This window comes from Callorhinus ursinus, unplaced genomic scaffold (genome assembly GCF_003265705.2).
Source record: "Callorhinus ursinus isolate GAN/ISIS: 27379988/994484 unplaced genomic scaffold, GSC_fseal_2.0 scaffold6, whole genome shotgun sequence".
Lineage (NCBI taxonomy): Eukaryota > Metazoa > Chordata > Mammalia > Carnivora > Otariidae > Callorhinus > Callorhinus ursinus.
This window is the reverse complement of record NW_027397068.1, coordinates 48901835-48927003: the sequence shown is the minus strand read 5'-3', so window position 1 is coordinate 48927003 and position 25169 is coordinate 48901835. Positions and strand designations below refer to the sequence as shown.

The window sequence follows — 25169 nt, the reverse complement described above, 5'->3', positions numbered from 1 at the left end:
GCATATTCATCAAGTAAAACAGTCTTAATAGTGCTCACTTCAGCAGCACATATACAAAAATCAGAATGATACAGAGCAGATGAGCATGGCCCCCCCACACAAGGATGACACGCAAATTCGTGAGGTGTTCCACGTTTTTCAACAATTTACTTTGGGCATAGAGGAGTAATAGGAATGCAACTCATAAGTCTATGGCCCCATTCTGGGATTTTGTCATGACATTCAAGGAAATACAGAAATAACAATGTCCTGACCAATCAAAACTCACATAGTTCTTCTTGAATAATACATTTTGTCTCCAATGTCAAGAATCGACAAAACTCCCAGTATTAATACAATACCAACAAAGCTGCCAATATCAAATTTTGAAACTATATATTTTCTTGAGAATTAATAGTTGCTGTGACTAGATGAAAACAAAACAAAACAAAAACATGTTTTCTAAATAACATTAAAATAAGCTAAGACTCTGAATTTCTACATAAGAATGCTGAATGGAGGAGGAGAGAGTCTCTGGGTAGAAATGCTCCCCAGCCAGCTTTGTGTCTATGACTTCTGGCTCTCCTTCCTCCAGTGGGTCCCTCCCGCCTGGCCCTGGGGCTTCAACCCAGGATCTGAATGTGTTTGTGTTGCTGGAGTTGGATCCTCTACCACAACCTCAGAGGCAGCACGATTTGGGGAATTTTTTTTTCCTTATTAGTCCTCTTAAGAGTTCATGCCTTAGCAATAAGTCTGGGCAACACAGCTGTAATCTCGCAACCAGATCCAATCTGAGTAAACCGTTCTCACTGAAATTTCTCCTTTTGAATAAACTGGCAATTGAACCTGCTTTGGTGTTATCACATCAAGAGCTCTTAAGACGTTACAGTTGATTTCAAAACATACATTGTCGTAATAAAACTATAGAGTAGAAACACATAAAAACACACAGAAAAAAACCCAGAAAGTCCGCTCTTCTGATAAATGTAATCACTAGCTTTTAAGTTGAACTGCACTTTGAATAAGTTAAGAAAATTGTGAGGTTCTGAATCTATGGTTTCACGGGCATTCTATTTTGAACAAATGCAAAACAAATGAAGAGCAATGACACTGATACTGCACATGTGGATTCGAATACCAATTGAAAATATCTTTATGGCACAAGTGAATGAAACCCAAAGTTAGCCATTTGGTTTAGAAATCATGTAGACTGATGCTGCCTAATTCTATTCTCTAATGAGGGCCCAGGAATTAAAGGCGTGACACAACTTCAAACCACGTTGAAGGACAATTCCCTGGTAGGACACCTCACTTATTCACAGTCATTATTCAGCCTGATTAAGTTGGAAACTCATTTTCTACAGGAACAAGAATACCAGGATCTATACCACTAACTTATTTAACATGACGTCATCATCTACATTTCTATTTTTGCAGAATGGCACAATGAAATACCTGTAGCATTTCACAACTATGTTCAGCATAGGAAACATGGGTCAGTTCTGATACATACTTGTTATTTTATTATTATGTTATGTTAATCACCATACATGACATCATTAGTTTCTGATGTAGTGTTCCATGATTCACTGTTTAGGTATCACACCCAGTGCTCCATGCACAACGTGCCCTCTTTAATACCCATCACCAGGCTAACCCATCCCCCCACCCCCTCCCCTCTAGAATTCTGTTTGTTTCTCAGAGTCCATAGTCTCTCATGGTTCATCTCCCCTTCTGATTTCCCCCCCTTCATTCTTAAAAAAATAAAGGTGATACATACTTGTTATTGATGAAGCAGCAGATGTCACTAAACTGTTGAGGGTTGTGATCGTGCTCATCGTCAATGGCTTCTGGGGTATGTTTTGTGAAACTGAGGTGAGGGAAGTCCTTTTTGTTGAGACCCCCAGTGTTGCCATGTTAAATGTTGCTATGGGTGTCAAGACCGTGATTATCCCAGTCCTTGAGACTGATGAACATGGAGTAGTTGACTGCTTTACCGTGCTGGTGCCATACTCGTTTGTATGGCTGGAAGTCATAGAGGTGATATTCCCTGAAAGAATATCAAAAAACGTTAAAACTGGAGCTATGACTTAGAGAATTAATATCCCCCTTCCTTGGGACTTTCCTGGTCACACATAAACAAGTCTTAAAAAAAAAAAAAAACTCTCAAAATAAGCCAGCCTTAATACTAAATACCTCTGTGGAATATATCAGGAATCAGTAAGCAAAGGAGAGAGGCACTTGTGTGTTTTATAGGGTGTGATTATATTTCCCATCTTGCTTTTCGAGGACATTGATAGAAGGAACTTTGTTATTAATGTACCCAGATCCAATTAAGAACCATAAATAAAATGAAAGAGTAAAATGAAAACAAAATAGTTTTATGTAGCAAAAAGTTCCTAAGAGAAAAAAGAAGATAATTTCAGATACCACATGTAAAAATGCACACATAGAATTGATGAATTGATGATATATATTTACTTGTGTTTGATTCTTAATCAGGAATCTTGGTTGCAAATAACAGAAACCCAACTTGTACTAGTTTTGGAAATAGAAAGGAATTGACTCATGAAATAAGAAGAAAGATTGAACAAGTAAGCCAGAGAATGGCAGAGATGCAGCTGGTTCAGAAACAACTTAAGTATTCAAACCCTGCTGAGACCATCTTGTCTTTGGAACTTTTTTGTGCACCAACTTTATTGGATCTCACTACACAATGACTTCTTTCACAATGTCCAGCTTCCAGAAGGTTTTAAGTTCTTTTTCATAGTTTTAAAGTCCCAAGGAAAGATTGATGTGTTGGGTGCCCATTCCTGAACTGGTCAGTTATGGCTGACAGAGCATGGCCACACACATCTTAGTTTCCATAAGAAATCAGGATTGCAGTGAGGGGGGGAATAAGTTATTTCCCAGAAGTCTCCTCTCCCTTGGTTCTTCCCTTCTTTCCTTCTCTTCATCTCTGTTCCACTTAACTATCACTTCCTGTGCTTTAGCTGCCCAGTCCATTCAAGCTGTGGCCCCTTGACACCACATCAGCAAGTCAGGTTGTGCTTTGAACTCTGACCTTTTTCAGAGTGGATTACCTGTGAGACAATGATACCATTTTCTTGCTCAATTTGGTTGTCTCTTGTAAGTTGAATATATTGTTATGCTAAAAGAGATCTCCCCATTAAGGATGAGGATAAGGAGGGCAAGACAGGTAGATACTATCTATTATCCTACTGTAGTCCCATGAGCATATCAGCATGATTTTATAATCATCTGTCTACACCACTAGCTTTGGCTCAAATGTTTTCATAGGCAGCATTGCATTATGAGCCAGCTGCCCTTTGGATAACCTCTGTCAGAGATGGTTTACTGGCTTTTCCGTGTGGACATCAGCCTGTGCCTGGGGTGGGTATATAAAGCACAGTGCCAGGAACAAGAATGGGCAGGAAGAAAAGTGATGGAGATTTACCAAATTTCCAGCTCATTACACATTCTACCCATCACCTCTCTCCTTTTGTTTTAATTTTTAATTTGTTGAATTGCAAGTTGTTTTTGGAGAGCTATGTTCTACTCATGTTTCAACAAGCAACATCTTAAATGGGTAGACTTGGAAGAATAAGTATAGGAAAATTGCTCATAAGAGCTCTAATAACCTCCTGTTTTTCTCACACTGAGCTCAGTATCCTTGGACAAGTCAAGAAGGGAACTACCCCCACCCCAACCCCTACCCCCTGCTCCTTTTTTTACCCTCCAAAAGTAAAAACTAAAGTAAAACATACATATACTTAGCTATAGATAATAAAACTTACTTAACTTTCTCAAGAGCACTTGCATATTCATCAAGTAAAATAGCCTTAAGACTAAGTAACTATATGGAATTATTTAACATCAATCATGTAAGAGGAAACAAAGTATATTTGTAATAAGTTTGTGTCTCAAACAAATGCAGGGACAATCATGACCTAGGTGTAAGTGTACAAATCTGTGAATTGTTAGTTTATGATAAAAAAAATTGAGAGAGGAAGATGTATGAGTTTCCTAGGGATGCTGTGATAAGTGACCACAAGCCAGGTAGCTTGAAACAACAGAAATTTATTCTCTCACAGCTCTAGAGGCCAGAAGTCCAAAATCAAGGCATCAGCAGGACCATCCATGCTCCATCTGAATGCTCTAGGGGAGAATTGTTCCTTGGCTGTTCCAGCTTCTGATGGTCTCTGGTTTTCCCTGACTTGTAAGCAGCTTGAGTCCAATCTCTGTGTCCATCTTCACATGATCAGCTTCTCTGTGTGTATGTCTGAGTCTGAATCTCCTTCTCCTTTCTTTTCTATAAAGACACTAGTCATTGGATTTAGGACCCATCCTAAGCCAGTGTAACCTTATCTTTTTTTTTCTTTTTTTAAGATTTAATTTATTTATTTGACAGAGAGAGAGAGAACACAAGCAGGGGGAGCGGGAGAGGGAGAAGCAGACTCCCCACTGAGCAGGGAGCCCGATGAAGGACTTGATCTTGATCCCAGGGCCCTGGGATTATGACCTGAGCTGAAGGCAGATGCTTAGCGATTGAGCCACCCAGGCGCCCCCACCCACCTTTTTTTCCAGTATAACTTCTTAACTAATAACATTTGCAAATAAGGGCACATTCTGAAGTACCCGGTGGACATGAATTTTGGAGGGACACTGTTCAACCCAGTACAAGGGAATAAAGCAAAAAATATGCTTATTGTTATTGTTGAGGTAATTGGTATTTGAAGTTTGCAAAAGCATGTGGATTCTTAAGTTTGCCAGTGTTCAGTGGCTTTTTGGAGAAGTCTTTTTGGAACATAATCTGTTTGCCAGTGGGTGTTTGTGAAAGACCATCAGGCAGGCACAGTTTTGTCAAGGACCCCAAACCTTTAATGACAGAAAGATAATATACATTTCCACTAAGAGTTTCTTACCTCCTATTCTGATAGGGTGCCTTGGTTCTATGTTCCAAGGAATTCTGACACACTTAGAAGTTTTTGTCTTATCCCTATCTCTTTCTATTCTAAACAACAAGGTCATACCAAGTAAGATTCTTTGGATCATTTCATTATTTTATGTAATTAAAATTTTTTCCTAATAGTACTGTGTCCAACTCTGCCCTCATGCAGCTGCGGAGTGAACAGAAATTCTTTCCTCTGTTACCAAAATAATTGAGTCATTTACCAAGAGCTGATTGGGAGGTATACATAGATTTTAAAATGTTTGCAATGGGAGCAAAAGCTTTCATTTTCTGAGACTTGTACCCTGCACTGAACAGGTTATACTCATCCATAGCCAAGGAACAGAACACAGAGCAAAATAAAGATTGATGCACGAAAGTACAAAGGTGAATCATGACTTTTGAGCTTTTATATGAATGGTTGTGAGAGTATCCTCAGTATTTCAGTACAAGTGGAGGATCAGAAGGGGAAGATTACAGAATTGAATCACAGTTGTGAGTGTCTGGGTCAGTTGTGAGGGGTTGGTTTCAAGGAACCTCCTGGGAAAAAGTGACAGGTTGAGACTGGAGAGGGGTGAAAGAACCAACAGAGCAGGAAAGAGGGACAGAAAGAGAGTTTCAGAGGGAGCACAGTCCTGGGTGGTTGTAAGTGCAGGCTGGGGCAGTGGGATTGGGTGGCTGAAGTGGGAGGCAGGGTGGGTCACTGGCGTTGAGATAATCAAGAAATTAGGAGGCAATGAATTTGATAACTCAGTCTTGTTGATGGAAAGGCTTCATGGAAAATCTTCATTTCCATTCAATAAATAGTTATTAAGCAGTCTGTGTGTGGCAGGGATTCTGCTGGACATATTGACCTGGATAAAGAGGGTAAGAGAAGACGATGGGGTCATGAGAACAGTGTGATATTTAGGGCTTTTCAAGTCCCATTTTTATAGTCGATGTTAATTTCCACCTTGGCCTTGGCTATGATTAGCAGCTCTCTTTTTTTCTTGTTTTCTTTTTTACTCCTAAGTCCTCTCAAGGGTACCCCAAAGTTTCAGTTACTTGAACTAACTGAAGACTGTTTTACTCTTAAAAATCTTTCAGATCGAAGGTTTCCCCCTCATCCCCATTCCATCTGTGATTTCTTTTCTAGAGTGTTCCTTTGCTCTGCATGGGAGCTAACAGAGAACCCACAGGTGCCAGACCATCCTTGCCTGGCCTCTAATGCATATGAAGGAGGATGTAGGGAATTCCCATCTGTTCTGGTCTGCAAATCCCACCTGTGTACAAAAACACAGGAATAACAATATGTCATATAACACGGTTTAATATGTCATCAGGTGTTGGTGTCCCTGCCACCCACTTCCGTATGCATTTTCTATTTCATTTCTTTTTTTCTGCCGTCATATAGCCAGCCTAAAACAAAAATGAAATTAAATGTTTGTTCCGGTCTCAGAAATACCCACTTATCCACATTTGTATACCTTATGTTGGCACGACCTTCTTTGACAATTGTTTTAAGCTTAATATTTTTTTTTGAATAGAGGCAACTTTTGTCATTCCTATCTAGATTGTGATGATGATGTGACATCTCTGAAGTAACCAAAATAAGTCACCCTGTTTAAGTGCTGCCCCTTAGAAGCAGTGATTCACACAGCCTTATTTGTCTCCGAAATATTTTTAATATAAAAATTAAATGATTATTTCAAACGGTGCAATGATGCGAAAGGAGGAGTTTTTCTTGCGTGGACAATTCCCGAGTACACAAGAAAGAGTAGTGTTTAACGCTTGCATTCCACCTGCAGGAAGGCTGTATCATGGAGCACCTCTCTCTCCAGCTTCGTATAGTGCTTGCCAGTCTCGGCAAGAATGGCCCGGCAGGGCTGCGACTGCTTCCGAGGTTTGTGGAGCTGGTTGAGGAAGCAGCAGGAAATGAGCAGCAGTATTTTTCTGGGATTGGGGGCAGCGCACTGGCTTCGCTATACTCCGTAAGCGTGGCAGGAAGCTTTGGGGGGAATTCCGCTCTGTGTGGGGCACCGAGAGAGAGAGCGAGCCAGTCCCACTCCGGTCAAGATGCTCCCATTCCCCGAATCTTGCCCCCTGCACTGAATAGGTTATGCCTACCCATGGGAATATCCTCGGGTCTCACTTAATTATCCCACGTGGTCATCTTAAAATTCCTTCTCCAGAAATGCTTCTCTTCTTCGGGGGTTTGATAACCTGCGTTTTGTCTCTGATATTAGGGGCGCCTTCATTCCATAGTTATCCTCTCTTCTCTTTCTTTCTTTGCACCTTCATCTCTCACATCCTTTCCCTTTTGCCAAGAGCTTTGCTTCTTCCAAGCCTTCATATTTTCTCCTATGAACAGTGCTCAGGTTTGCATGTGGGAAGTTTCCTTGTTATCTTATGAATGTATTTTTTTCTTGGAGAAAACTTGCAGGCTGTCCCCTCGGTTTGTAATGACAACTTAATTCTCTTTGAAGACCTCACCAGGTTTTGAAGAAAGACCTTGTTATTTGCTCTCCTTAGGAAAGAACATACAAAAGACCACCATCTGTCTCGTCTCCCTAAGGGCCAACGGACGCTCGGACTTGGGGGGCAAGGGGGGCAAGGGGGGCAGGAGACCCTTCCCCCCAGACGTAAGGCTCCCAGTCTTCATCCTCCCTGTCGCTGGCAGCAGCTTCCAGGGCCTGACACATCTCCTGCAATGACGTGTGGCAGCTAGGAGAGTACTGACTTTGGGGTCAGTCCAGCCTCATCTCAAATCCCCATCTACCATTTCCTGCCTATGGTACTTTGGGCTTGTTGCCTAATCCTCTGAGTCTTACTTCTCTCATCTGTGAAATGGAGTCAATAACATTAACCTGATAGATTGTTGTCAATATTAAATGAAATGACGAATCCAGTGGCTGACAGATAGTAGAGTAGGTGCTAAATAAAATACAGTTGTTATTATTACTGTTCCTAGAATGCATTAGTAGCTTAGAAGCTTGGTGTTGGTTTCAGCACTTACTGTATTTAAGAAATAAATAAATAAACACTTGCTCCTAAAAGGTTCTTCCAAGAAGTTGAACGTGAAACTCCTTAAAGGCAGGCACCACCCAGCCTTATTTAATATGTTCCCCATGCACACTCGTAGCTCGCTCTCGCTGTGCCTCGGTGAAGGCCATTTGTTTCTGTAGCTGCCTCGGCAGCAGTCATCTCTCCTTTGCCCTAATGGCTCCTTTCTGGGACCGACCCTGTGGAGCTCAGCACCACCTCCAGGTTCTGCCTGAACTGATAAGGCACTTTGTGAAAACGTCTCCCGTCCCTGTGTTCCTGTGGACGTACTATGCCCCCTCCCCCTTGGAGTGCTGAGGTGCCCACATAAGTTAGTCTCACAAGAAAGCTCAAACTGGATGTGGGAACTAAAATCTAATAGAAATCCTAGGTTACCCTTCTGTGTAGTATATTATGCAACCATGCTTAAACAATAACTGTCATTTTCAAGCTAAATAGGAAATAGTTTCTGCCTTCGGGGTGCCTGGTCCTTTAGAGATGAGACAAGTGCAAACAAAGCCATGTGCAATGTCATTTCTGTGAATGTGATGTTAAAAATGTGCATGTGAGTTAGCCCCAGCATGACTCACAATGCAACACAAAGGCAAGCTGGATTTACAAAGTGGATCCCCCCACCCTGGCTGCTTATTCAGATCTTTGCCTTCTACATACCGTTTCCCTGGGTGGCTGCTTCCATTTTCTGATTAAAAAAAAGAAAGAGAGAAAAACTATGTAGAAAATCAAAATGGAAAGCCTTAGGAGAGAATAGCTAAAAACATTTTATCTTTATATGCATGCCTAAAGCAGAGAACAAGCAAGGGGTTCAAAATGCATTTGCCTGCATTTGAGTAGTTAAGGATAAAGGCAGAGGTGTTGAACTCTAGGACAGGTAAAGTCTTGGAAATTTAGGGACACACCAGGACTTCTTTAGCAGATGTATGGAGGGTTCAAAGAATCCTGGAGCCTTGTATTTAACTACGCTAAGTACTGCACTTTCTCGGCAGGTAAGGCACTTGGGGACCTGTGGATGCGCTTAGCTCCTCCTGAGTTCCAGGGCTGAAGTGGGCAGGTGTTATGAAGGGAACTCCCAGGAGGGACAACGGAGGGAACATGCTCACATGCATTGTGCTGTCGGTATTAGAACCAACTTGACCGCTCATTCTCTGTTCACTGGTTTCTACTTTCCCTCTCCTAATTTGAGCAGTGTTACAGGGGCACATCACTACAATGTTGTTTTCTCTCCCAAATTCTAATAGTCAGATTCTTATTAGAATTCGATTTTAGTCACTAAAATAAAAATATCCATTAATGAGCCCTACTTTGTGTCCAGCACTATGCTTAGCACTAGATAGCCAAATAGACGATAGATAGAAAGATAGATAGAGATAGATAGATAGATAGATAGATAGATAGATAGATAGATAGATAGATAGATAATGGATAGATGATTGATAGATAGGTAATAGACGAATGAGACATCACCTATCACCTTCAATAAGGATGGATAAAGATAATATTTTGAGGTGGAAGAGAGGGAGACTGAGGGAGTTTGGTCTATCTACAGCCTTGATTTTTTTTTTTTTAATGTGGTGAAAAAAAGAAAAGAAAAAAGAGGGAAGGGAACCAAGGGCAAAGAAGCCTGGAAGAAAGCAGGTCTGGAAACAGTTGCCACACAGAATGCTAAGGAAAACAAAAGTGAGTTCAAAACCCAAACAGATCAGCAAATCTTATGATTCCTGGAGGAAAGCATTATCTCATCTTTTTTTTTTTTTTAAGGTTTACTTATTTATTTGAGAGAGAGAGGGTGCGTGAGTCGGGGGAGGGTCAGAGGAAAGTACCTCCAGCAGACTCTGCCCGCTGAGCGTGGAGCCCAACGTGACGCTTCATCTTACCACCCTGAGATCATGACCTGAGCTGAAACCAAGAGCTGGACCCTCAGCCAACTGAGCCACCCAGGCGCCCCATGGGTTACCTCACCTTCGCTGTTGCCGCCGTCACCATCATTATTATTGTTATCTTCTCCAGAACAAATTATTTTTGAGCCACATCAGAACCTTTACATAGTTGAGAACACGATTCCTTTGAAAAACTAATCATCATTTATGCTCGTTTCCTGCTTACCGCAGGGATTGTAGGGTGGTTTGCTTCATGGCATCCTCCCTCTCGTTTGTGCTTGTTCAGGTGGAGCCACTGATACAGAGAGGCCACGAGAGTTTGGTCCACCACATCCTGCTCTACCAGTGCAGCAGCAGCTTTAACGACAGTGTCCTGGACTATGGCCACGAGTGCTACCACCCTAACATGCCCGATGCATTCCTCACCTGCGAGACCGTTATTTTTGCCTGGGCCATTGGTGGAGAGGTGGGACCAATGATTACTGAGATGTGACACTATTCATGGATCATGTTTTTTCCCCTTCGGTTCTAATACTTATAAGTAAAGCTCTATACATTATTTCTGATAGGAGGGTGACTTATTTTTCTTCCCATTGGAAGCGATTCTCTCCTTATGCCATTTTGTTATATCCACTCTATATTATGGAGATCCAGAATGTCAAAATATCTTTGAGAATGGTTGGTTTTTGAGTGGAATAGAACTTTTAGGGACTTTCATAGGGCACGTCTCATGGAATTTGCCTTATTTAGGGTTTTTCCTATCCACCTCATGTTGGATTATCCCTTGGCACTCCGTTCGATCCACGTTATGTGCTCCTGGAAGTCCATTATGACAATCCGACATATAAGGAGGGTGAGTTTATTCTTCATATATTTTACCTATGATTTTCAAAAGTTTTGTAAGTATCTTAACAGGGTTGAAATAAACCACCACCCAGTATTAGAAGGAATTAACCTATACAAATTTCATCCAAATTAGGATACTTTTTTAGAGCAAAAGAGAATACTGTTAAAAATTACTTTGGGGAGGGTATGTGTTATGGTGAGTGCTATGTATTGTGTAAGACTGATGAATCACAGACCTGTACCCCTGAAACAAATAATACATTATATGTTAATAATAAAAAATTACACTGAGGCAACAGTGATTAACCAGCACTGAACCAGGCAAAATGAACACACGTGGTCAGTGATCTTAAAAAAACAATTTGCATCCTACTTTCCAAGAAATAGGATAATAGATTTTTCTCTTTGTGATATAAGTTAGTTCCCCAAAGATGGTGCTTATGAAACATTTTCTAACTGCACATATGAAATGCTACCATTCATCACACTAGAAAATGTTATGTTTATATGTACAGACACACTGTGTAATATGATATTGAAATGAAGAGGGTTTGTACTTACATTTGATTTGTGAATCTACTTTTCTAAACCTTCTTATGTAATAATCCAAAACCAAAAAGTTGAAAGATTCAATATGAAGTTCTCAACAGAAGTAACTCAAAGTTATTATTTTACACTGATTTGTGCAATTATTCAGCAAATACTGAGCACCAGCTCTGTCTCCAGTCTGTGCTTAATGATACAACATGAGTGAAAAACACACCAAACCGGGTGGAAATTATAGTATAGTGAGAAAGAGAAATAATAAAAATAATCACACCAATTAATATAAAGTTATGTATATGCCAATGGTTCCAAAGTGTCAATTTGGTAATCACGGGTAGGTAAGTCAGCCTTGCAGAAAGTTTCAAAGTCAGGAGAACAAATTTATGAGGGGGTTGGGACTCTCTGTCCTTATGATAACTGACTCAGTGAGGAATGTGTCTTACTCATCTTTCATCCCCACATGCCTATTGTTATGCTTTCTAGTCACGTAATAGATTATTAATATTTTTTGTTGATTGAATAACTGTTCATTGAGTGATTAAAAGAATGGTGGCAAACTATAAAGAAAATTAATCATCAGTAGTTTATTCTATCAGCAGATGATTTCTAGACCAAGGGGCTTCTACCTCTATGGAAATGTTACTGAACTTTACCCGAAAACAATATAAAATAAAGTTTTTGCTGAGTTATTCTATATTCTGATGAATGACTTTAGAATTTTCCTTTGGTCTATTTTTATGTTAGATCATTGTAGAATATATCAGCTAGACAACACGAACATTTTTCCCGTGGTATACTGTGTAAGTAAAAAATGGTTGCAGACAATATGGTGACTTATGTTTTAATTGCTGTTTGTGAAACTGAATGTTGTCTCCCATTAATCTTTACTTGTAATTCTTTCCCTTGTGAGATTTTAAGGAAAATTAATAAGTCCATTTCAACTGAATGTGGAGAAAAAAATTTTTTTAAGAACTCAAACTCACTTTTAGTTATTTGCTCTTATTCCAGGCTTAATAGATAATTCTGGACTGAGGTTATTTCATACGACAGATATAAGGAAGTATGATGCTGGGGTGATTGAGGCTGGCCTCTGGGTAAGCCTCTTCCACACCATCCCTCCAGGGATGCCTGAATTCCGGTCTGAGGGTCACTGCACTCTGGAATGCTTAGAAGAGGTATGTGGTACATCGAGTCTGTGAGCTACTATTCATAGATTCATCAATGCTCTTGGAAAACTATGTTTGGAAAATCTCATGCTTGTTGTTATTAATCTTTTTCTTGTTGTCACGCTGTAAAGTCATTATTTATCACTGTGACAACCCTTTGACTGCTTTTTTAAATCTTGAAGGCTGTAGGAGTAGAATTCTGGACAAGAGTAACTTCCAGGATGTTTTCCTTCCTGACCTACTTCCTTTGTTTTTTTTTTTCATATTTGACACTATCTTTTACAATTTCTACCTTGGTTCATGTGGTCTCTTTTCCATTTCTCAACTTCACCTTTTCCAGATTTGTTTTTTCCATTATTAATTTTCATTTTTTTTCTGCTTTTCTCTGCTTTATAGTTTCCTTCCTACATAAACCAAAGAGCAAGAGTACCTAATATCAAAGTGCATATTGAGTAAGGAAAACCATGTAAAATATTTAATTATGGCTGCTTCCATATACAGTTCTTTTTTCCTAAATAAATGTATTTCAACATGGATCATATTCTTTACAAATTATAAGCTATTATATTGTAGACAGATGGCAGACTGATGAAGTGGAAAGATTATGCCCTTTGAGTTATTTAGATCGTGATTCAAATTGCCATGACATCGTGTACTAGCTGTAGGACCAAGGGCAATTCATGGAACTCCACTCTTCCACTTGGTTTTCTTATCTTGGAAAGTAGGAATCATTTCTCCGTTTAAGAGTTTCTATTTACAGGTTACTAACGTACTGGAATCTTTTTGCCAAGAGCTTTGATTGACTCTTTACCTCCTAAAAGAAGGAAAAAGAAAGATAACATTTAGAAGTGGTCTGGTAGGTCCTCAGTAAGCATCATTTCCCTTTCTTCTCTGCCTGCAAATGTTACTTCACAAAGATAACACTGCTAGGAATAAATCACAAAAAATGCTAATTCAAAATGTTTGGCTGCTCAAGCATTCACTTAAGTTGCTTTAGATTTTCTTCTCAGTTGTCCCTCCAAGTCTCTTTTATGGTGAACTGTCTGAACATGTGCTTGTTTGGGCTAATTGTGTCTTCCTCTGTGTGCCCCGCCTGTAGGCTCTGGAAGCTGAAAAGCCAAGTGGAATCCATGTGTTTGCTGTTCTTCTCCATGCTCACCTGGCTGGCAGGGGCATCAGGCTCCGTCATTTTCGCAAAGGGGAGGAAATGAGATTACTGGCTTATGATGACGATTTTGACTTCAATTTCCAGGAGTTTCAGTATCTTAGGGAAGAACAAACAATCTTACCAGTATGAATGTTTTGTTCTTTTTCACTGAATCTTAGAAAAGTCAAGGCATCTATCTACTGCGATTTAGCAAGGTTTTCTACCAGTAAAGTGAATTGCTCATGGTATTCACATTCTTGAAGCCACCCACTGTGGGTGTTGCAGAACCCAGATGGAATGTGTTTGATCTGATTCCCAAAATCAAACTCACTTTTCTTACCATTCCCAGGGGCAACTCAAGTTGTTGATTTAAAAAGAAAAGAAAAACTTGGGTTCTGAGTACCAAACATTACTCTTTTCTTACTTGACTTTCTAGTAAACCTTTGGGTTGCAATTCTGGTAATACAAAAATCAGAGATTTTTTTTTTTTTATACCAGAGGAGAGTTTTGGGAGGTTCGATTTCAGTAAAAATGAAGATAAGGGTAATTCTTTCATTTGACAAAGGTTTTGGACAGAACTAACTATCCAGCTTGCAACAGTACCTGGGGTTGTGGAAGGACGGTGTGGAAGGACAGTGTGTTGACATCCTGATCCATGGGCCTTCTGAGTAGTAGGCCAGGAGAGCAAATCTAGGGACCAGCACCCAGCACAGGCTGCCTCTGGTCCATGAATAGCCTGTCCATTGACCTGAGTGGTGAACCATAAACAAAATTATTTTCTGTGTATGCTGAATTGTTCAAAAGTTAGAAAACATTGGAACAATAACTATTACTTTGCTTCACAATTCTGTTGTGAGGAAATAAAGATGTGACTAAAGACCTTTAAAGAAAATAATATAAATAAAGAGAGCATCATAATAACTAGTATCTGTGGGTAACATTTATGAAGTGTTTAATCTGCACTAAGAACTAGGTGCATGTTATGTCATTTAATCTGTTCACAAAGCTGTGCAAAATAACAGCTATTTTATATAATTATTTTTTAAATAAATAAATAAATTGTGCCCAGATAATTCTTTTCCTTACCTAAGGTCATGCAGCTAGAACATGGTAGAGTCTGACCTGAGAGAGACTTATTTGCTTGTTTGCTTGTTTATTACACTGACAGTCTTAGAATTGAGTAGCTCAAGGTTCCCCTGGATCAAATTTCTTAATGAATCTACTCACATAGCAAATAAAACTATTGGCCTACAAATGTATTAGATAAATAAAACAGCCTAGAACTCCAAACTAAAAGCTTTCATTTTTATGTTCTAGGGGGATAATCTAATTACTGAGTGTCGTTACAACACAAAAGATAGATCCCGGATGACTTGGGTAAGAAAATTTTTATGATTATTAAAATTCATTTGTGGAGAAGGAGGAATAAACTTTGATTTTAGAGGAGAAAAAGCAAAAAGCATTCCTATTTTGGAGGCAAAATTCCTGAACATCTTGAGCAAGAAACACCATAAAAGTGAAATCAGAGCTATGTTAGCATTTTATCAGATTAACTAATGATTCTACAGCAAATTTGCAGTATAATTTATTAACCCTTTCATGAAAAGCTATTCTAGTCATCTAGTTTTTTCTCACCAAATCATATTAATTAGAGACCTGTGGTCGCAAGTGACCATCTGCTTGAGTCCGGACTTAGATGAATCAAGAACTTCAAAAGGAAGAATGAATTGCATTCTGACCCAAAGAGAAATTTGGTCCAGCAGATTTACTGAGGAGTCCTGACAAACACTCAAGAAATAGACCATTCATGCTTTACATAGTTTCTCCCAGGGAATACCTCCCACCAACTCATTTTATGAAGTTAGCATAATCTTAATACTAAAACTTGGTAATGACACTATGAAAGAGGTCAACAACATGCACCTGATGGAACTATCTTTGATGGATAAATTCAGCATTATATATAAATGTAATGTTAGGGAAAAATGTAATGTTAGGACCAATTTGGGCTTAGCTAAGGAATGTAAATTGGTTTAAAATAGAAAATATATTAATACCATTCTACATTAGAGATTGAAGGAAAAAGACGTGATCAGGTCAATAGGGGAAGAAAAAAGTCTTCATAAGATTTAAGTGAGTAATAAAAAAAGAGCATTTTATAAACTAGGAATAGGAGAGAATTGTCTTAGCCAGATGAAGTTTAGCTATGAAAAATCTGTAGAAAATATCAAACTACTTGGATATTAGAAGTAGTGCTTTAATATCAGAAGGAAGACAAAAATATTTATTATCATCATTTCCATTCAACATTGTACTGGAAAAGGAAAAAAATGAGACATATGGATCACAAAGGAAGAAGCAAAGAAGCAAAACACATTATTCACAGATATTATAATTTTCTACATCAAAAACCTCCTCAAAATTGATATCTAAAACTAACTATTTTAGCATAAATACTAAATAGTATAAATACATTTTCCAAACTAAGAATAGTTAAGAAACTATCTCAAGAAAGTGCATTTTAAAACTCTAAGTTCTATAGAAATAAAATCTAACATTAGATGTGCTTGATCTCCATGGGGAAAAACTTACAAATCTTTATTTGCAAAACTTTACAGTACACCTAAAGAAATGAAGAGATACTGTGTTCATGGATAGAAAGGTTCCATAGAATAAAGATAACCCTTCTATTCAAATTGGCCTATAAATTTGATATAATTTCAATAAAAAAAAATTCAGAGAGATTTTATGATTTGAGGTTCTGGTATCCTAACTAAGACATCTTTGCCTAGCCATAGCTGTGAAGATTTTCTCTTATTTTTTCGTATTTCTAAAAATTTTACAGTTTTAGGTTTTATATGGAGCAAATAGATTCTGAAATCTACATAGAAGAGCAAAGGGTTAATAATAGGCAAGGCACTACTAGAAAGTAAAAGATGGAGACAAGCTACTGGATATGAAGGCTTATTTTAAAGCTATGGTGATTGATAGTGTATTTGGGTCCAGAGTTAGAATAGTGGTACATAATAGGAATCTTAGAGACTGACCTACAAACCCCCTATAAAACTTGGTTTAGAACAGACACAGTAACCATTTAAGTGGGAAAGAATGGACTTTCCATTAAAGAATACTAGCACAACTAGGTATACAATACACAAGCAAGTCACAGGTAGATTAAGTATTTAAATGTGAAAAGGAAAATCTTAAAGCAATTGGGAGAAAAACATATGAATATATTTTTATGATGTTGGGGGTAATAAGAACTTAAAACATAAAAAGCACGAACTATAAAAGATTGATGAATTTGACTACCTGAAATCTTTTGGTTACCAAAAAGCACTATTAAGTAAGTGAAAAGACAAGTTTTAAACTGAAAAAAAAAATGCAACACATAGATTCATAAAGCATTAGTATCCAGCATATAAAAGAAATTTCATAAATCAGTAATGTAAAACAAATAGACCATAGAAAAAGAGCAATAGACACAAACGTTTCACGGAAATAAAAGCCCAAATAGATAATAAACATATGAAAGAATGAAATGAAATTTCATTTGAAATCAGGATCATGCAAATTTAAACCAGAAGGAGATATTTTCTACCCATCAGTTTGGCAATATTTAAAATTGCAATTCCAATGTGCTAAGACTGGAGTCCTCACACACAGCTAAATGTAAATTTATAAAACCACTTTGGGGAAAAGCATGACATCATCTGGTAAAGTTGGAGACTCATAGATGCTCTACCCAGTTCCATTCCTGTGTGGATTTCACCTTAAGGTTCCTTTTGCAGGAAGTGTTCTAGGAGAAAATATGTAAAATATTCATAGTAGCATGTAACAACACAGGAACACAAAGCTGGAAACAGCTCACTATTTATCAAAAAAAGAACAAATAAATACAATATAATATGTCCGTAGAATATATTTATAGTATATATCTGTGAAAATTAATGAATGAAAGCTACGTATGTTAACGAATGTATGGGAAGAACAGAAATGGCAAGTTTGCAGCCGACCATAGGCAGTATGATGTCATGTATCTAAAGTAGAACATACAAAATGAAAATGTCATTTAGGGATGCATACATACGTCAATAAATGGAGTGTAAAGGGTTTGAAAAGCAATAGAATGATAAATCAAACAGTAAGATAATCTTCATCTTCAATTAGGATGGGGAAGAGGAGTATTAAAAATGAGCACAGAGTACAGTTAGTCCATTGGTGTTGGCTTTATTTGTCTCATGCCTTATATATGATTTTTTTGCATGAAATATTTTACCTCAGACATCATACCTTATTATTTTAGGGGATATTTTGGTGGTCTGACTGGATACTGTCTGTCTTCAGGGCCAGCACAGCTAAAACCCAGCCACTGAAAATACCAGATGATAACTCAAAACCGTGTCATTCACTGGGCATTGCCCTTGGTGTCAGGGAATGCCCCACTTGAAGTTATGCTCCCTGCAGTGGGGCAGCCAGCAGCCAATGACTGGTTCATGGGAAGATACAAATGCCTGGCTCCCTTCCTACAATTTAGTACCACTCCAAATAGCCATCCCAGCTGAAGGATAAATTAAATATGATTTTTACTGAGGCATCACTTGTAACCTCATTTGTAAATCAGCTTCTCCCTTTGCCCAATCCTGCTTTGCTCATCAAGTGCAAAACATTGTGTTCTGCAATTTGTAAAATCATTGCATTTTACCCACTGCATTAATTTAAAACTATGAACAATACTGCCAAGTTTTTCACCTTCACTTTTTGAAGAACAGATGATTGGCTGGATACAGAATTCTTGGTTGATTTATTTTTCCCTGCAGCCCTTAAATATGTAATCCCAATATCTTTTTGTTATTTCCATCACTTATGATGAAATATCTTCTCACAATCCGTTTCTGCCGGTAACTTTTTTATTTTCCGAGTGCAGATCAGTGTTGAAAATTCAACACTGTAGAAAATATGTTGTAACAGTTCTAGATTCTGTTCTCCTGAGGAGCTTTGATCTTTTTACTTTCAGTAGCTAATTTACTACCTTGATTTAAAATGTGAACTCTGTCTTCTCTGTGGTATGTGTCTTCTGATGTTTATACATGACACCGTGATTACAGAAAATTCAGTGCATTCAGGCAAAGAGTCCATCAACCCGACTGATTGGTATCATGTTAACCAAACATCCCCATAATTCTCTCAAATGTTCACTGTGGTGAGTAGTTTACATCACAGGAACAGAACATGAGAGAGATTATTAGGTTGTTTAAGAAAGGCAACTTTTAAGGGATGGAAATCATTCTATTAATTTTTTAATGTGCCTCTACCTCTTTAAAAACCAAATTCTCACTCAGATTATTATTACTCAGCTTTCAGATTTATTACGTTTCAGTATTGGAGGCTTGTGTGCTCTAAGTGTCGGAGATGGTGGAACATAAACTTTTCTAAATAAAATATCTCCATTTTCAGGGAGGATTAAGCACCAGGAATGAAATGTGTCTCTCATATCTTCTTTATTACCCAAGAATTAATCTTACTCGATGTGCAAGTATTCCAGACATTATGGAACAACTTCAGTTCATTGGGGTTAAGGAGATCTATAGGCCAGTCACGTAAGTAGTAAATGGATTTCATAGTGGGGTAGTATACTTCAGAGAAGGATGGGATTCATTTTCCTTTTGGATTTATCACCACATTATGGAATTCCTTTAAGTCTTGTTCTGTTTACTTATTTTTAGCTGGGGTGACAAGGTGAGCTTCTTGGTTGGCATGTCCAGGGTCCCCAAGACTCCCACCAGGTTCAGTGATTTTTCTAAGAGGACCTAAAGGATTCAGCCTATTATTGTATCCATGGCTAATATTTATTACAGAGAAAGTATACAAAGCAAAAATAACCAAAGGGAAAGGCACATGGGCCAAGTCCAGAGATAACCCAGTACAACTGTCCAAGAGGCCTCTCCCGTGGAATCACATAGAATGTACTTAATTCTACTAGCATCGAAGTATGACAACATGCATGAAGTGTTGTCAATGAGAGATACTCATTAGAGACTCAGCATCCAGAGTTTTTACTGAGGGCTGGTTACATAGGTGTCTTCTGCCTAGTAAGTACTAAAATCTAGACTCCTAGAAGGAAAGCAGATGGTCAATACAAATTGCATTGTTTGTACAAATAGTCGAGGCACAGTGAGTCACTCTTCATTTAGAGAGTTTTATATCAGTATAGGAAATTGTTTACTACTTAGGTTCACTGATGCCCGCCAAAGTCCAGCCTTCCAAAGAGGCATTTCTAAGGATGGAATTCTCAGGACTACTGTGTTCACTCGCTCTGCACAATTGAACATCATAGAAACTACTCAAGATAAGATAATAAACAAGATATATATTATTTCTGCCCTCGGGATTATATTCTAGAGTGGGGGAGGGGTAAGAAACAATATAAAAATAAAATTTCAGATACTAGTAAATATTATGAAAATAAGACAGTGAAGAAAGTATGTAGCTGTTGTCAGTAGGGTGGTAAATGCCTCCCTGGGAAGGTCTCTTAGTCTGTCCAGGCTGCTGTAACATAGTACCATAGACAGAGTAACTTATAAATAGCAGAAATTTATTGCTCACAGTCTGGAGGCTGAGAAGTCCCAGATCAAGGCGCCAGTGGATTCAGTGTCTGGTGAGGACTCACTTTCTCATAGTCTTCTAACCGAAACCTCACATGGCAGAGGATAGGAGGGAGCTTTCTCAAGCTGCTTTTATGAGGGCACTAATCGCATGAGGGGATAAGACCCCAGCTCATAATACCATCACCTTGAGTGTTAAGATTTCAACATATGAATTTGGGGGGGGACATAAACATTCAGCCCATGGCAGGAGGTGATGTTTGAGCAGAGACTAAGTGATGAGGAGCTAGCCATGGAAAGATATAAAGTGTACTCTTTGCAGAGAGAGAGCCAATGTAATGACATGAGGGTAGGTTTGGACGTAGTGTGTTCAAAGAACAGCAAGAAGGCGAGTTTGGCTGGAATAGGGTGAAATATAGTAGAGGGTAAGTGAGGAGGTCTGACAGCAAGAGGGATGTTATAAGCGACATAAAGATCACGTAGGACGTTATAGGCGACATAAGGACATTAGGTTTTAAGTGCAAAGAGAAGCCATTGTAGGATAGAAACAAAGTTGATTTGGCCACTGAATTGAGAAAAGACTCTAGGAGCACCAGATTGGAAAAAAAAAAAAAAAAAAAACCCACCAACCAAGAGACTGTTGTGATTGCGATGTTGAGTTGTGTTGAGTTGTGAGATGAATGCGTCTGGGACCAAGGGCGTGGCAGTCGAGCTGATGAGAAACAGTTACAAGCAGGTTACCTTCTCATGGTAGCACAGGCTGGACCCACCGGTTGATGCCATCTCAGGGAGGTGATGAGGGAAAAAGAAGAGGAAAGAGAAAATGGTGATGTGTGAGTGCTGTAGGAAAACATATTTGAAACAGAAATGGAAAGTTGTGTTTTGGATATATTAAGGTCGACGTAGATAAAAGGATTTTATTCATTCTTAGCAATACCACAAGGAAGAATGAGGGTGGCTGGTGGAAATTTTGGGGCATAGATTTTTTTGAATATAAGGAAGAATTTTCTAATGAAAGAGACTGATATAATTAGGTGAAAGGTACACGTAGATTTTTGAGGGGATATGTTTAAGGAGAGGATTAAAAAACATGTCATGAAAATGTGGTCAAATGCATTCAGTGAAGTGGCATGTGATTATGATCTACTTTTTATTCCAAAATATTATAGAGATTAAATGATGAACTAAGGGTGCTCTTCTTTTTAAATTATACTATCTGTAAATATGTTCTAGTGAGTTCCTATGCAGACAACCCAGTAACACCAGAACAGAAGTCTGTATCTACTAAAATACAAATAACAAAATGCTTATGTAAATTCATTTGTAGTTCATAAAGTATTTCCATATGTATAATTTCAATTAATTTGTTTTCACACGATTCCAATAGGTAGAGTAGGACTTGCAATCCCAATTTTGTAGAAGAGGAAATGGAAACTGAGGGATTCAGAGATTATTCCATGTCAGATGGTGCATAATCAATGGAGGGCCTAGTGTTTGTTGTGTCTCTGATGTACAGAGGGAGATAGATATCTGCCTTTTTATTCAAAATGAATAATTACATATGCAAAAATATAAAATGGTAATGAATATCAAAATAGTATATACGATGTCATTCTAAAAACACTAGGATTTAGTCTTGTTTTTATTTTTTTTCCAAAGATTTCATTTATTTATTTGAGAGAGAGAGAGAGCAGGAGCAGAGGGAGCAGCAGAGGAAGAGGGAGAAGCAGCTTCCCGCTGAGCAGGGAGCCCCATGTGGGACTCGATCCCAGGACCTGGGATCAGGACCTGAGCCGAAGGCAGACGCTTAACCGACTGAGCCACCCAGGCGCTCCTATAGTCCTGTTTTTAAAACATCAATATTGTTCCTAACTAAGACTTAGCCTTTTTATTCCCTTTAGAATATTTTTTTTTTACATATTGACTAGAAAATTTCCCTATTCAAGAATTAATCTGAGAGCATGTTGAAAGCAAGTGGACATTCAAAGCTGTTTGTTTTATAAGGTGATGATTCAAAATGTATTCTACAACCTAGTTATTTTCTTTTGTGTTCAACCTGTGTCAATTCTCTGAAAACATTCCACTCCCAAGTTCCAGTGAGCTGCGTTAGAGTCCACACCTTTGGTCTCTCCCAGGAAATATTGAAGTTGGGTTTTTCATTACTTATGAAGACAGGGAGAATTGCTTCCCAGAACCAGGCCAGTTTTGAGATGTCATTGTGCACATAAAACCACTTAACTACATGGTTCAATTTATTTATTCTTCAAAAATGCAAGTGAGAAGGAGCCTCTGTTGTAAATTCATGTTTAGGCTTTAAATCAGATTTTCAAGAGAGTTCATCCCGCTGACATCAGTGTTATTGAAAGCCAGACCAACAAAGTACTGGCTAAAAGATCAGAAAGAGAAATGGCTTGGATCACTTTTTTTTTCTGTTTTACTGAAGAGAATATTGTGAATTTAGTTTCAGGATACCATACTCAAGAAGAATATCCTATAGTATATAACCCCTACTCTCCTATCCCATGCCTTTAACGTAATGATTAGTTGGATTCATTGTCTTATTTTATTTTATTTAATTTTTTAAAAATTTTATTTATTTATTTGAGAGAAAGAATGAGAGAGAGAGCACACGAGAGGGGGAAGGGTCAGAGGGAGAAGCAGACTCCCTGCCGAGCAGGGAGCCCGATGCGGGACTCGATCCCGGGACTCTGGGATCATGACCTGAGCCCAAGGCAGTCACTTAACCAACCGAAACCTTCTGTAACAATCCTAGGATTAGAGGGGAGCTGGTAGAAATGTAAAGACAACTACATCCTGTCTCAAGATCTGTCTGTTTGAGGGGTTGCGATTTCCCTCTGCCTCCTACAGATCTAGCAGGGCTTACGGAAAAACAAAAGGACTCATAAAGATCAGAAAACAGACTAGATTATGCATTTAGATAAATTCTGTATTCTCTGCTGCACCACACATCGACCCTGTCTACGTAGTTCCAGTGAGGCTTATGTCATGGGACATTTGATGTAATTTGTTCAATTTCTAAAAAAGAATCAGGGCATGTGTGTATATTTTTCTTTGTAAGAAAAATCACTTCATGTTTATAATGTGTAAAAATCCCCCATGTATAAGGGCTTTAAGGAATGCAGAGAAAAAGGATTCAAAAAGAAGGCACAAGCAATCACCTCAAATTTTGTTCAAAATAAACAATGCTAACATTAATTGAATGTTATTACAGACGTCTTTCTGTGGGGGTGTTGCCATAAAGATGAATGGATTGCTGTTGTAAAGATGATAATTTGTGCACTGTTTCAAATAACACATTAAATCTTAATTTTGTTTAATTTATATAAAAACACGGGGCGCCTGGGTGGCTCAGTTGCTTAAGCATCTGGCTTCTGCTCAGGTCATGATTCCAGGGTCCTGGGATCGAGTCCGGCATCGGGCTCCGTGCTCTACGGGGAGCCTGCTTCTCTCTCTCCTGCCCTTCCTGCTTGGGCTATCTCTCTCTCTCTCTCTGTCAAATAAATAAATAAATCTTTAAAATATTTATATAAAACACAAAGCTAAAACTGAACAGTTGTTGAACTTCAGATAAACGTGGTTGCTGTTATTGTTTTTAGCCACGAGAGGTAATATTTCATAAAAGGGTCTCAAATGTTGAGAACATAGATTATAAAAGACATTAAAATGTTGCACACCCTTGTTTCACTACATGTTTCGACTTCAGATCATAAAAGATGAGGACATTCATGCTTTCACATTTTCCCCCACGTCCCTTTTCCATACCTCCAAATATTTATTACTTAGATTATAATTGTTGTATTTTCAAGATTTTAAATTTTCCCACTTATTTCTCAAACCAAATTCCCACAATATTTAATGCAACTTTTAGAGTTTAATAGATTCAGTGGTAATCCGTAATCTTATAGGATAGCTACATTTCCAAGCTCTTTGATTTGAGTCATCAGAATGTTATTTCCAAGTTGGTTCATCAAGAAGGGTTTCCAAGTGCTTTATGTCCTCCATTTTGTTTTGTTGTTGCTGTTGTTTTGGTTTTTGTGTGTGTGAATTTCTGCATTTATATCTGGACAGCGTTTGGCTGGATATAACATTTTGGGGCCATACCATTTTTTTCCCCTTGGGAGCTCTCTTTGGATGAATGGTAATATTCCTCATCTACCTGTAGAATTCGTGAGTTAAACTGAACATATTTCAGTGTTGAACATCTGCGTTAAATTTTCCTGAAACACAATGTGTTCTTTCATTACATATATTCATTTATTCTTTTTATTATGATGCAAAAATATAAAATGGTAGGATTTAGTCTTGTTTGTGATTATGATTAGCACTTACTATTATAGGGAAAATTTTTTTCTTATATTATATCTACAAAGTGTTTTCTAATCTATTTGGAATTTTTCACAAGTGCTTTTTCTTACAATTTTTTGGAAGGGTTCTTCTGCTTCTTGCTTTTTCTAATTTATTTGGTGCTAAATTTGTTTTATCATAAATTTATTTCCATTGGTCTGCTACATCCCTTTTCATCTCATTCTGTTGTTTTAAATTCCTGTATGTGAGCTCTTGTTTAATTAAATTCATGCTCTTATTAAATAAACTTAGCACATGAAACACTTGTGGGAATTCTCTCTGGTATAATTGGTTTATATTTTCTTCTAGAGTCAGCTTTTTCTGTCTCTTTTCATGAAATGTGATATAATTTCTTCTTTCCCTATGTTTTCAGGCTTGTTATGTCATTTCTTGCTTATGCTGAGCTAAGTCTATCTAAAACGTCTCTTTGCTCTGATAAAATGTGGGTGAATTCTTGTCTACCTTCTAAGCAAATGTGACAGTAGCCCTCTGTCTCTGCACAGTGCAGTTTGAGGTTTGGCTGACATATTTTATGTACACACTTTACCGTATTTTGAGGGTAAAGGGCTGTGGGGATAGAGGTATAGAGGTGGGACTGTATACTCTGGATTACAGTGGATGGGTTATTCCTTCCTCAGATGTTCTTAA

At 38.2% G+C, this 25169-nt stretch overlaps 2 protein-coding genes and 1 non-coding gene across 4 annotated transcripts in view; all 3 read left to right on the top strand.

Annotated features, from left to right (window-relative positions):
- VNN1 (vanin 1) overlaps positions 1–25169 on the top strand; it is a 725633-nt gene that overhangs the window by 320323 nt on the left and 380141 nt on the right. The window lies entirely within an intron of this gene.
- MOXD1 (monooxygenase DBH like 1) overlaps positions 1–25169 on the top strand; it is an 83976-nt gene that overhangs the window by 52361 nt on the left and 6446 nt on the right. For both annotated transcript variants that reach the window (XM_025865565.2, XM_073893943.1), the window contains exons 5-10: positions 10133–10312; positions 10597–10699; positions 12247–12413; positions 13504–13695; positions 14869–14928; positions 19009–19151. In XM_025865565.2, the coding sequence (XP_025721350.1) occupies positions 10133–10312; positions 10597–10699; positions 12247–12413; positions 13504–13695; positions 14869–14928; positions 19009–19151 (845 nt within the window). The remainder of the gene's footprint in view (positions 1–10132; positions 10313–10596; positions 10700–12246; positions 12414–13503; positions 13696–14868; positions 14929–19008; positions 19152–25169) is intronic.
- Positions 31–139, top strand: LOC112819449 (U6 spliceosomal RNA). The gene has a single exon (XR_003206847.1). It is a non-coding gene; the product is annotated as a U6 spliceosomal RNA (small nuclear RNA).